Here is a 12,549-nt window from a genome sequence, read left to right on the forward strand (position 1 = left end):
ACACACATGGACATGAATAAATAATTTTTTAAGCTAACCTTTTAATCAGTAACCATGTTAAGTATTCAATATCAATACACAGACACAAATTGAAAGAAATCATTTCCAGAACACTGAAAAGTAAGGGCAGGCAAACAGTGAACCGTGTAATGTTCGAGTAATTATTGACATATTTAAAACATACAGCAGCCATTTCAAATACTCACTTCCAGTTCTTCCGAAAGATCCCAGAGACATATTTGTCCATCATGGCATCCAGTTACAATTGTGCCTCCATCATCCGTTAACAGGATTGATGAAATACAATGAGTGGGTGCTTTGCGGCCCCAAAGAACAATGGGCAGAACTAGACTGTTTCCTGCCATTGTGTTTTCAAGCCTGAAAATGTAACAATAAAGTCAGATGTCATGTTCTTCCTAAAACATACTATATGCCTTTATTATGAAGTCAACTTGTATAATTTGAAAATAAGTGTATTTTCCAAATATCAAAATTTAGCCACTTTAAATCTTCTCAAATAAAAATAGCTAATTTATCATATTCACTCTCAAATTCAGAGGCTTAAAAACTAGACAAAAGTATTTACTGGAGGCATTCACAATTTTTAAATTTTACTAAAATGAAAGCCTAGTAATTTCAATACACATTTATTTCTTTATTTATCACATCAATGTAAAGCAACTTTAAGTGCACTATTTTATTTCAAATCCTAAAACAGTCTTCCCAGCTTAAAAGACAAGAAAGTTAGGGTTAAGCATTACCTGCCCTGAGGCAGAGAACTAGCAAGTCATGGTGCTCCAATCCAAGCCCTTTCTGCCTGGTTCTAAGTCATCTGCCTCCACAAGTAATATAATGAAATAAAAACAGATGTGCTTAGAAAATGCAGTGCACGGAAGACTATGCCACAACCACTGAACAGAGAATGTAAGCACTCTCGAGAGTCTGGGAGCCCTTCTGAGTGCGATGCGGATGTAAACACGAATACAGTCCTTTTCAGTTGTTGCTCACATTCCACAGGGAAGCGCTATGGCACTCTCTTTCTGGCAAGGGCACGAAGGCAGAGTCATGAAGTGACAAGTGATGGACCCCAGAGGAGCACCAACTCCAGAATCTGTGGGCTTCCTTACTCTGTGCCACAGGGCATAGGAGAGTCTCAAACTCCACTAAGTTTCCAAAGTAGTATAAAATAACAATGTCCACCCAAAGCAAACAGACAAAAATGTCTGTTTCACTGTGTGCTAAACACTGACTGAATATGCTTAATGAGAAATTCACTTAACGACATTTACTCCAAATGCCACATATGTCTTTTGCTGCATTGAAACCTAGAGGAAAAAATTAATATCCTTTAAGCTATGGTTTCCAAATTAAATATGTTTCTGATGAGGAGATTTAAATTAGAAATGATAATTAAACAGTGTATACTCTTGTATAGCCCTTGCAGGAAAGCATGAACATAAGAAATCATTGTTTCATATAACAAAATTAAAATTTACTTCTGAATCACTTAACTGCTATAACTGTATATTTAAATAAATATGAGTTCAGAGAAGTTAGAATACAAGAATAAAACAATCAAAGAGAGCTCCACACAAATAAATAAATAAATATGAGTTCAGAGAAGTTAGAATACAAGAATAAAACAATCAAAGAGAGCTCCACACAAAAGAACTCTGCCAGATCTGGAGCGTCCCCTGTTGCCTGACAAAGCAAAAGAAATCGTCTAAAAAGAAATTGAGCATAGATCCAAAAGATGCTCAAGTACACAACAAGAACATTTGATCAACCATGTCCATAGCAGCTTTATTCGTAATAGCCAGAACCGAGAAACAACCCGGATGTTGAGTAATGGATACAGAAATTGTGGTGCATTTACACAATGGAATACTACTCAGCAATTAAAAACAAGGAAAACATGAAATTTGCAGGCAAATGGTGGGATCTAGGAAATATCCTCCTGAGTGAGGTATCCCAGAAGCAGAAAGACACACACGGTATATACTCACTTATAAATGGATATTAGACATATAATATAGGATAATCATACTAAAATCTGTACACCTAAAGAAGCTAATCAAGAAGGAGTACACTGGATAAGATGATAAATCCTCACTCAAAAAGACAAATGGGATGGACATTAGAAGAAGAAAAAAACAGGAAACAGAACATTAGCCTTCCACAGAGGGCCTCTGAAAGACTCGACCCAGCAGTGTATCAAAGCAGATGCTGAGACTCATAACCAAACTTTGGGCAGAGTTCAGGAATCTTATGAAAGAAGGGTGAGGGGACAGAAGCTCCACAAGGAGAGCAACAGAACCAAAAAATCTGGGCACAAGGGTCTTTTCTAAGACTCATACTCCAACCAAGGACCATTCATTGATATAACCTAGAATGCCTGCTCAGATGTAGCCCATGGCAGCTCAGTCTCCAAGTGGGTTCCCTAGTAAGGGGAACAGGGACTGTCTCAGACATGAACTCAGTGGTGGGCTCTTTGATGGGCTAAGGCTCCTTGAGGGGGGAGCAGCCTTGTCAGGCCACAGAGGAAGACAATGCAGCCAATCCTGATGAGACCTGATAGGCCAGGGTCAGGTGAAAGGGGAGGAGGACCTCCCTTATCAGTAGACTGGGGAAGGGGCATGGGAGGAGATAAGGAAGGGAGGGTGGGATTAGGAGAGAATGAGGGAGGGGGCTACAGCTGGGATACAAAGTGAATAAACTATAATTAATAAAAAATAAATCAAGGAGAGAAAAAAGGTATGAGGGACATTAAAATGCCTACCAAAAACAACCTATATAATACTTTTTATAATTTATTTAATTTTTATTTTATGTGCGTAGTGTGAAGGTCTATTCTAGATCCCTTGAAACTGGAGTTACAGACAGTTGTGACCTGCCATGTGGGTGCTGGGAATTGAACCCAGGTCCTTTGAAAGAGCAGACAGTACTCTCGACCACTAAGCCATCTCTCCAGCCCCTCTATATAATTTTTTTTTATTTTTATTACAATGTATGGCTTTCACCAATCTATTTATCCAAAAGACCTCTTCTTTTTAGAAATAAAAGGTATACATTTAAAGAAAAAAAACTCAAAAGACACTTCTTATTAATAAAGTCTGTTTGTGTCATATCAGGTTCATAAGCTATCATGAGATTATAATTATTCCCATATTCCTATCGGACACTAGCAAGGAAAGCTAAACTCTGAACAGTGTGTTCCTGGAAACATGGCATCCTCAATAAAGACCTTCTGGAAAAAAGTATTTAGAAGGAGTTCATTTTTCCATCTTCGGACAGTGGGCATTTTCACAAAGGCACCAGTATCAGTCTGTGTACTTCCCGTGCACTAGGTAGGCCTCCTATTACTCAGAGACAATACAAACTCAAGTTCCCTCATGAGAACAAGCATGTGTGAGGGTAGACACGACATACTGCTCCACCATTGGGGAATACAGAAAGCAGGAAGTAAGTATCTAAGGGCTAAAATACTTGCCACAGCACTAACGATAAAAGTTTACAAAGGTTTACTTGGATTCTCAAAAGGCATTCCTACATCATTTGTCAAAAGAATATGTCCAAGATCACTGTATTAGGTCATCAACAAAGTGGCCATTAGGATTATGGATTTTTGTGCCAGGCATGGTGACACATGCCTAAAATCCTAGTGCTGGAAACACAGAAGGAGGGAGATTTCTGTGAGTTCAAGGCCAGCCTGTTCTTCAGTTCTTCCCAAGACAGCCAAAGCTATAAGGTAATACCTTCTTTAAAAACACAAACAAACAAAAATAGATGATAACAAATTTTCTTTATTTCTATGCTCTGACTACCAATTTATTAAAGACTTTAAAAAACTAAAGAAGACAATGAAGAGAGAACTAGGTAAGAAAATGCAGTGAAGAAATTCAGTACTCAGCTGCGTTCTTTACCAAGCATTTTAGGAATTAAAGAGCTAGGGAGATACAACCTTCTGACACCACCACACAGCTAACAAGGTCATACTTTCCTATTTGAAGGGCAAGAAATAATACTCTCGGTGAGCTTGACACTTTAGGATTGCTATATTGAAGATGTTCCAGTATTCATATTCAAAAGGGTGTGTAGAATGAACAGATGGTAACACAACAATATATGTGTGTCTTATTACTGAAACAGCCCTAAACACATGAGTTATAGGTCCTGAAGAACTACATGGCTATCTTTTCAGAAATAAATCAAAATTTTAAAAGTGACTTCCAGAGTTTGAGGCATATTGATTGTGTTTTAATTTCTGCAGCTGACATTAGCTGCCCACTTTTCTCACTGATACTCTATCCATCACTCATGTGCGTCAACATTAGCAGGTACCGATTTGCCAAAAGCACAACATACCCACCAGCTCTTACTCTGCAGCAGAAGTAGATTCTGCTTAGCAGAATGAACCTCAGGTTCCTTGCCTTATCCCCCACCTTCCCTGCATCTCCAATCATTTCTGCTATTTCCCTATCATCACTAAACTCTAGATTGATCGCTGAAACTTTACCATATATAAACTAAAGTACCCAGAAGAAGAAACAACCAAGGTAGAAGTTAAAATGTCTCAATAATCAGATCGGTAAAATACACTGTATATGTATGAAGGTATGAGCACCACGTTAGCTGGAGAAGAATCGGCTCTCCCACTGCCTGGCTCTAAACTCTGAGGATATATGTAACCTAAGTTACATACTTATATTACCTTCCTCCTTAGAGACTACAGACAGTGCTCTGCAGAACTACGAACTGTTCCTGACTAGGCCAACAAGCCCAGGCTAAACTAAGCCGAGGAATTGTTCCTTACCTTAACTAATCTACCGGCAGTATATGACAGTTTCTAGTACAGCCTCTGACAGTCACTTCTTTACGTGGCCTCCACATCAGCATACTCTCCTGACTTTCTTCTATTTTCCTACTCTATTTCTTCTTCTTCTTCTTCTTCTTCTTCTTCTTCTTCTTCTTCTTCTTCTTTCTCTTCTTTCAGTGTGTGTGTGTGTGTGTGTGTGTGTGTGTGTGTGTGTGTGTGTGTAAAATCTAGCCCTTGCTGGTGACCCTGGATCACAGTGCTGCAAGTGGTAAATGGTGCTCACAAGACTCGCTCTGCTGTTGGTGCATAAATTCAGAGAAACACCAATGGATAACAACAGAGAATGGTATATGGAACAGTGGGAACCATAGATCACACATTTGGTAGATTTTGTTTACTGTAGTCTGCCTGAAGGTTAGCCAAAACTTAAAAAGCAAGATGAACCGCAGTGCTTTAAAGAGTGAAGGCTGCTTGAACTCTACAGTCCTGCCAGAAGACATAATCCTGTCATGGAGCACTTTGCAAAAACCCTGGGAAACCTTCAGAACTGAATGAACTAACGAATGAAGAAGGGTATAAGAAATATGTGGAATTCATTAAGGAGTGATCATGATTGAGCATGCATGTTCACGTGCGCGCGCACACACACACCAGATGAAACAGTGTAATATAACTGGCCCCGGCACACTTGTCTATAGTGCTGGATGAAAGACCTGAAATAAAGTGTAGGAAGAACTATAGAAAAGAAACTATTCTCAATCACTGCTAATAGGGGAAATCCCAGCTTCCTAATATGTGCAGATAAACACAATGTACATTGTTTTATAATACCCTAGACTAGGTATTTGGACTAGGGATTAAAATCTGCTGTTTAGAATTTATGAGATTATCTGTGTTAAAAAATGACAACAAAGCCGCACCAGCCTTTAACTACAGCACTCAGCAGATCTCTGAGTTGAGGCCAACCCAGTCTACATAGCAAATTCAAGGCCAGCCAAGATGCACTACAGTGTAAGCCAAGACCTTACCTCTCTTAGTTAAAGTTTCTATTGCTCTGATAAAACACCATGACCATAAACAACTTGCACAGAAATGGTTTATCACTTACCTCTCCATATCACAGTACATATCAAAGAAGTCAGGGCTGGACCCTGGAGGCAGAACTGATACAGAGACCATGGAGGAATGCTGCTGACTGGCTTTCTCCACATGATTTATTCAGTCTCCTTTCTTATAGCACAGAGGACCACCAGCCCAGAGGTGCACAGCCCACAGTGAACTGAGGCCTCCTACATCAATCATCAATCAAGAAAATGAACCACAGGCCAATCTGGTGTGGGAATTTTGTCAATTGATGTTCCCTTTTTCCCAACTGATTCCAGCTTATGTCAAGTGCACAGAAAACCAGCCAACACACTATCTAAAAAAAAAAAAAATAGTGAAGCCAGGCGTGGTGGCGCATGCCTTTAATTCCAGCATTCAAAAGGCAGAGGCAGGTGGATCTCTGTGAGTTCAAGGCCCGCCAGGTCTACAAAGGAAGTCCAGGACAGCCAAGGCCACACAAGAAATCCTGTCTTGGAAAAAAACAAAAACAAAAATTGGGTATAAGAGCTCTATATTTCAAGATAATAAGTGAGATTAACACGGTGTTTTGAGGCTATTTGTAACTCATTTATATCTATTCCTATATCTATAAGATTTAGGTGAAAAACTTAATGTACTTCACATTGGAAATCCCTGAGAGCACAGAAAAGTGTGTTGTTCAGCTGTCAGGTGAAGGGCAGTACTGTCTTCATTTTCCCATGTGCTTCACTAGCCCCTGTAGTTTTTACACAGGAAAGCAGTGGCTTAGCAGCACAGTGCAAAATCAATGAAACATTCACCCTCTCCAAAATACTATAGATACAACAATCATTCCCCCAGTCAGCCTAGGGCTGTCTTCTGAACTCCAAACTCCTCTGCATAACCAGTAAGTTTCTGAAACTTTAGCACATCCTAAGCTAAACCCTAATCTTCTCTCCTGAGCCAACTCCTTGCACAGTGTCCCCACATCAGATGACTTAGGAACTCCAAGCCCAGAGGCTCAACTGCACTGCTCTCTGCTCTCTTCTAAACTCCACCCTCAAACAATGTGGCATTCTCTCTTTCTCTCTCCCTCTCTCTCACACACAAATAATAAAAGTTGGAGATGGTAGCACCAAGCATTAATCCTAGCACTCAGGAGGCAGCCAGCCTGGTCTACTTCCTTTAGCTCTAAGACAGAAACTATATTCATGATAAAAGAAAATATCTACATAAGGCTTTGTCCCCCAAATTCTAAGTTCCCACAGGGAGAACTCAGTCTCTCTGATTCTTCTAGTCACCCAAATCTTCTGTCCAGTTGGCAAGTATAGTTCTGGAGAACTTTTAAATAGAAATTTGACAAGTTAACTTCTCTACCATAATTTTTATTTGCTATTTGACAGTAAGACTCTCCTTTGTAGTTATGCTGTTTGTTCTCCCAACTTGAAGCACCAGAGATCTGCTGTTCTGGGTAAAAATCAAAGTAGTTTTTCATTCTTTATAAGATAATTTCAATGCAAAATTTTCATCTGGGAATCCACCACCACCTCCTCCACATTATCATAAGATTGCTTATGAGGTAGGTGAAAAGCTGAAACAAACTAGAAATTATATGCAGCAAAATACCAGCAATTCAATTTCTTTCATATAGCATTTGATAGTTGTAATCTTGTAACAAAAGTCTTCTAAGAAATAAAAGTCATTGAAAAGAACCATAGCTCGGCATAACCTTTAATCCTAGCACTCAGGAAGCAGAGACATGGAGATCTCTGTGAGTCTGAGGCCAGCCTGTACAAGGGCATGTTCTAAGTATGTTTGTTCTAGAACAGCCAAAGGAGAGTCCTCCTTTCAAAAATAAGAAGGAAGAGGAGGAGAAGGAAAGAAAGAAAAAGACAAAAGAAATTATATAAACTTACTTTTTTTGTCCCACGACAGATATTACAGGAATCTATAGCTGGTACTGACTAAGCACTGAAGTCAGAAGCAAGAAAGCACACATGTGGCCTGTGATGCACCTGAATCTGCAAGAGTTTCTGTACCCAAGAACTAGGGAATTCTGCCTAGGATCTAAGGTACAGACATTGCCGGTGGATCCAAAACAATTTTAAAATCAAAGGCAGGATAGCTGTCTGGGAGCACAGCTTTGGAATGCCAGGATCCACCAGTAAGGAAAAGCAGACATCCTGACAAAGCAAGTCCTAAAAGAGAGCAAGCAAGTGGCAGCGCAAAGGTGATCCTCTAACAGTGTTGACCCTTAGTCAGTAATACCAACTGAAAAGAAGTACCAACAGGGGGGGATCAGAACATATGGGCTCCAAAGCAAGAACACTGCCCAGAAACATTACCAATAAACACCCACGATCATCTCTAGTCACCCGACCCAGTTTAGATTATCCCTGAGAGCAACGCAATCCCACCTCAATACTAGGGCCGCGCTCACAAGCAGCAAATGTCACCAGACTAGGGTTCCCAAAAGGACCGCCATGGACCCCAAGGCTCCTGAAAAAGGCTCCCAGAGGTGGTCTGAAGCTGAAGCACCAAACAGAACAACATTCAACAATAACAATCTGACAGCTGGAAAGGTCTCCAGCCAGGGAGGGCTCGTGACCCCTGACCTTTGGCCCCTACCCTCCAAGGCTAAGTTCTAGGGCTGGGCTTCCACAAGGTGGTTCCAAAGCTCTCCTACCTGTCAAAGCTTCACCTCAGGTAATAATCATGTCTGTAGGAGATGCTTTGGGCGCCCCCGCAAAGGAGCCAAAGGCGGAGCGTACACGAGGAGGATAAGGGCGGGCACAAGTCCGGGTGGGCGAACCCGGGGAGCCCCAGGCCGAGGCAGCCGCCCTCACCCTGCCTGGGTTGCAAGGTGCCACTGCCGCGGCTGCTGCAGTAAATCAGCTGACACCGGCCTCAAGTGCCGTAAATCAGATGACACCGGCTTCGACCGCGGTGACGTGCGCTGCAACTGTCGCAAAAGCAAGGCGGGGTGGAAACGGCTCTTGGTTTCTCAGCACACCCAAGCCGAGGCAGGCGTGGCCTGGTTACTATGGAGACTAAAGCCCGCTCTAGGCACGCAGCAGCCCTGTGGGTTACTGTAAGTCTGGTGTAGACTGCCTTCTCGCTTCCGTCGTCTTGTAGGGCGACGGAAAAGCATACAAGGATGGAATGGTCAGTCTAGGAAATCAGGTCTTACCTGGATCGGGATGGTGAAAGTTTAGATTTGGCCCCCAAGTCTGGGTTCAGGCGGCAGGACCTTGATTCTGTTTCCTCTGGTCAGAATGACCAGCTTCTAAGAAAACATGCACACACGTGTACACACACCATATGTACAGGCATGTGCACACACACGCATACACACACACACACACACACACACTGGGAAAATACCTGGTCAGAAGAACAGCATCTAACTAAGGGAGCACCTTCACAACATAGACACACACACACACACACACACACACACACATTGACTAAAGGCTATGATGACTACAGAGCCAGCCCACCAATATTACCTTCTTAATTCTCTTCCCCCTTCCCCGAGCATTTGTTGTTAGTTGTTTTGTTGATCTTTGACATTTTGACTGAGGTAAGATGGAATCTCGAAGTTGTTTTGGTTTGCATTTCCCTAATTGCTAAGGACAACGAACATTTTTTTAAAAACCAAGCCAAATTTATTATTTTGGGGTTTGGAGGTTTTTTGTTTTGTTTTGTTTTATTCTGCTATTGTATATTACATCCCGACCACAATCCCCTCCCCCCCCGCCCCGCCCAGTCTCTTCCATCCACCTCCCCTCAGAGAAGAGCAGTCTCTCAGGGACATCAACCAATCACTGCATAACAAGCTACCGTAAAACCAGGCGCTTGCCATCAAATCTAGGCTTAACTAGGCAACCCAGTAGAAGAAAAAGGGTCCCACACGGAAGCAAAAGAGTCAGGGACAACCCCCGTCTCCCACTCTTACGATTCGACAAAAACACAAAGTTACTAACCATAATATATATATGCAGAGGTCCTAGATCAGACCCCCAATCTTCCTGACTTCCGTAAACCCGCATGACTCCAGGTCAGTTGTTTCTGTGCGCCAGTTCTCTGGTTCCTCAAATCCTTACCACCCGCCTCCTCCTCGGGACTTCCCAAGCTCCGCCTAATGTTGGCCGAGGGACTCTGTGTCTGCTCCCCTCAGTTGCTGAAAGAAGTCTCCCTGGTCTCTTTGATGATGGTTCTGTTAGGCTCTGGTCTCAGAACATTCTGCAAGCAGAAACAAAACAAAACAAAACCTAGGTTGAAGGTTTTGTGGCTGGCTTGGTGTCCCAATCCCTCCACTTAAGCCCTTGCCTGGTTACAAAAGATGGTTGGTTCAGGCTTTGCGTCCATTACTAGGGTCTTTGTTGGGATTACTTCCGTAGATTCCATGGCGTTTCCATTGCCTTAGGTTTCCACTTTCCCTCAGAAAGCCCCCCAGTTACAGTCCATTCTCCCAATATGCCCCACCACCATATGATCCCTCCTGCTCCCAACCCCACCCGCCCCCAGTCCACCTATGAAATGTATTCTATTTGCCCTTCCCAGGGAGATCCTTGTAAGCCCCCGCCCTTAAACCTTCCATATTTAGCCTCTCTGGGTCTGTGAACTGTAACATGATTGCTTTTTACTTACAGTTAATACACATGTATGAGTGAATACATAGCCATAGCATGTTTGTGTTTCTGGGTCTGGCTACCTCACTCAGAATGATTTTCGTTTTTCCTAGTTCATCCATTTGCCAGTAAATTTCATGATGCCATTGTTTTAACAGCTGAGTAATACTCCATTGTGTAAATGTACCACATTTTCGTTTTTCATTCTTCAGTTAAGGGACAGTAAAGTTGTTTCCAGTTTCTGGCTATTAAAAATAAAGCTGCTATGAACATAGGTGAGCAAGTGTCCTAGTGGTATGGTGGAGCATCATTTGGGTACACATCTAGGAGTGGTATAGCTGGTCTTAAGGTAGATCGATTTCCAGTTTTTTTGAGAAACTGCCACACTGACTTCCAAAGTGGATGTACAAGTTTGCCCTCCCACCAGCAGTGGAGGAGTGCTCCACTTGCTCCACATCCTTGCCAGAATAACCTGTCACTTGTGGTTTTGATGCCATTTTGACAAGTATAAGATAGCATCTCAGAATCGTTTTGATTTGCATTTCCCTGCTGGCTAAAGATGTCGAACATTTCTTTAAGTGTTTCTCGGCCATTTGAGGACCCTTTGTTGAGATTTCTCTGTTTAGATCTGTACCCTGTTTTTAAGTTGGATTATTTAGTTTATTGATTCTAGTTTCTTGAGTTCTGTATATATTTTGGATATTAGCTCTCTGTCAGATGTGGAGTTGGTGAAAATCCTTTTCCATTCTGTGGGCTGCTGTTTGTTGACAGAAGGCCTTTTACCCAAACCAACCCCCAGCACCTTTTGAGGAAAATTATACTGTTTGAAGGAGCTGATTCTGCCCTACTCAAGACCCTTAAAGGTCCCATGCTCTGGGTTCCGTGTCCAGTTGTAATGTTGCTACTCAAGGTATGTTCTTGGAGGTCTCACCCCTGAGAGCCTCTTAGAAAGACTGTCACCTGGCACTGGTGGCACATGCTGTTAATGCAGAGGCAGGTGGGTCTCTGTGGATTCAAGGCTAGCTTGGTCTACAGAGTGAGTTCCAGCACCGCCAGGGCTGTTACACACACACACACACACACACACAAAGGAAGGGAGAAAAAACAAACAAAGGAAGAAAAGACAGAAAGAAAAAGAACGACTTTCAGAATAATCTGAAACTTAATTATAACAAAGTTCTCAAGTGCATTCCTTATGCAGTAACTTTTCAGGACTACAAGATTCTTACCTACCTATAAATCTACTAATGAGCTTATAGAGATGGGGAAAACAAAACAAAACATGAATATTTTTGTTATCTTCTTTCAACAGAAGTAGACAGTTGTGACAAACACATTAATTTCTCCTTGGCTTCCATCCACTTGTTCATTCATTCTAACCAACATTTGGGAGGAAGATGGACAAACCTAAGTTATTTTTTATAATTGTTTAATTTCCAAGACATTCAAGAGCAATTCTCCAGATAACCTGAGAATATACACTGGGAGCAATACTGCAGTAGAGGAAGTGTGGCTTGTGTTCTTTTCTTCCCACACCAAGAACTTTTATTGGTTCTCTTCTCCACACGAGTATTGCACAAGGTCAGATTTCCAATAACTCCAGAGCTTAGTTCCTTCTCTGTCTGGACCTGAGTTGTGTGTAACAAACCGTTCCAGCCACTCTGAAAATCAGTACTGAGAATGCTCAAAAAGCAAGAAGTAAATCTAACCTGTGACCCAGCTATACCACTCTTTGGCATATGCCCAAGGACTTGATAACTTACTCCACTGGTTGAGCCATGTCCATTACTCGCTTATCCACAATAGCAAGGAAATGAAACCTAAATGTTTCACTCAACTGATGAATGAATAATGAAAACGTGCTACATATATACAATGAGATACTTTTCAACTATTTTAAAAAATGAAAATTTCAGGTAAATGAATAAATTAGAAGAGATCACATTGAGTGAGGTGAAAAGGACCTAGTAATACTGAAGTATTGGTATTTAAAAAAAAGTTTCAGTTAAGAGTACTGAATGGGGGTGGGGGGAGGCT

At 41.7% G+C, this 12,549-nt stretch overlaps 1 protein-coding gene across 4 annotated transcripts in view; it reads right to left on the reverse strand.

The window, feature by feature from the left end:
- Wdr7 (WD repeat domain 7) overlaps positions 1 to 9,979 on the reverse strand; it is a 315,838-nt gene extending 305,859 nt beyond the window's left edge. For 2 of the 4 annotated variants that reach the window (XM_060377178.1, XM_060377175.1), the window contains exons 1-3: positions 8,565 to 8,788; positions 5,925 to 6,236; positions 207 to 378 (exon numbers count right to left, since the gene is read on the reverse strand). In XM_060377178.1, coding sequence (XP_060233161.1) covers positions 207 to 378; positions 5,925 to 5,995 — 243 coding nt within the window. In that variant the 5' untranslated portion in view covers positions 5,996 to 6,236; positions 8,565 to 8,788. Of the gene's footprint in view, positions 1 to 206; positions 379 to 5,924; positions 6,237 to 8,564; positions 8,789 to 9,864 lie in introns of those variants that run through there. The other 2 variants (XM_060377177.1, XM_060377176.1) reach the window with 2 other exon arrangements.
- Positions 9,980 to 12,549: the final 2,570 nt, after the last annotated feature.

Source organism: Meriones unguiculatus, chromosome 2, assembly GCF_030254825.1.
Source record: "Meriones unguiculatus strain TT.TT164.6M chromosome 2, Bangor_MerUng_6.1, whole genome shotgun sequence".
NCBI classification, from domain to species: domain Eukaryota; kingdom Metazoa; phylum Chordata; class Mammalia; order Rodentia; family Muridae; genus Meriones; species Meriones unguiculatus.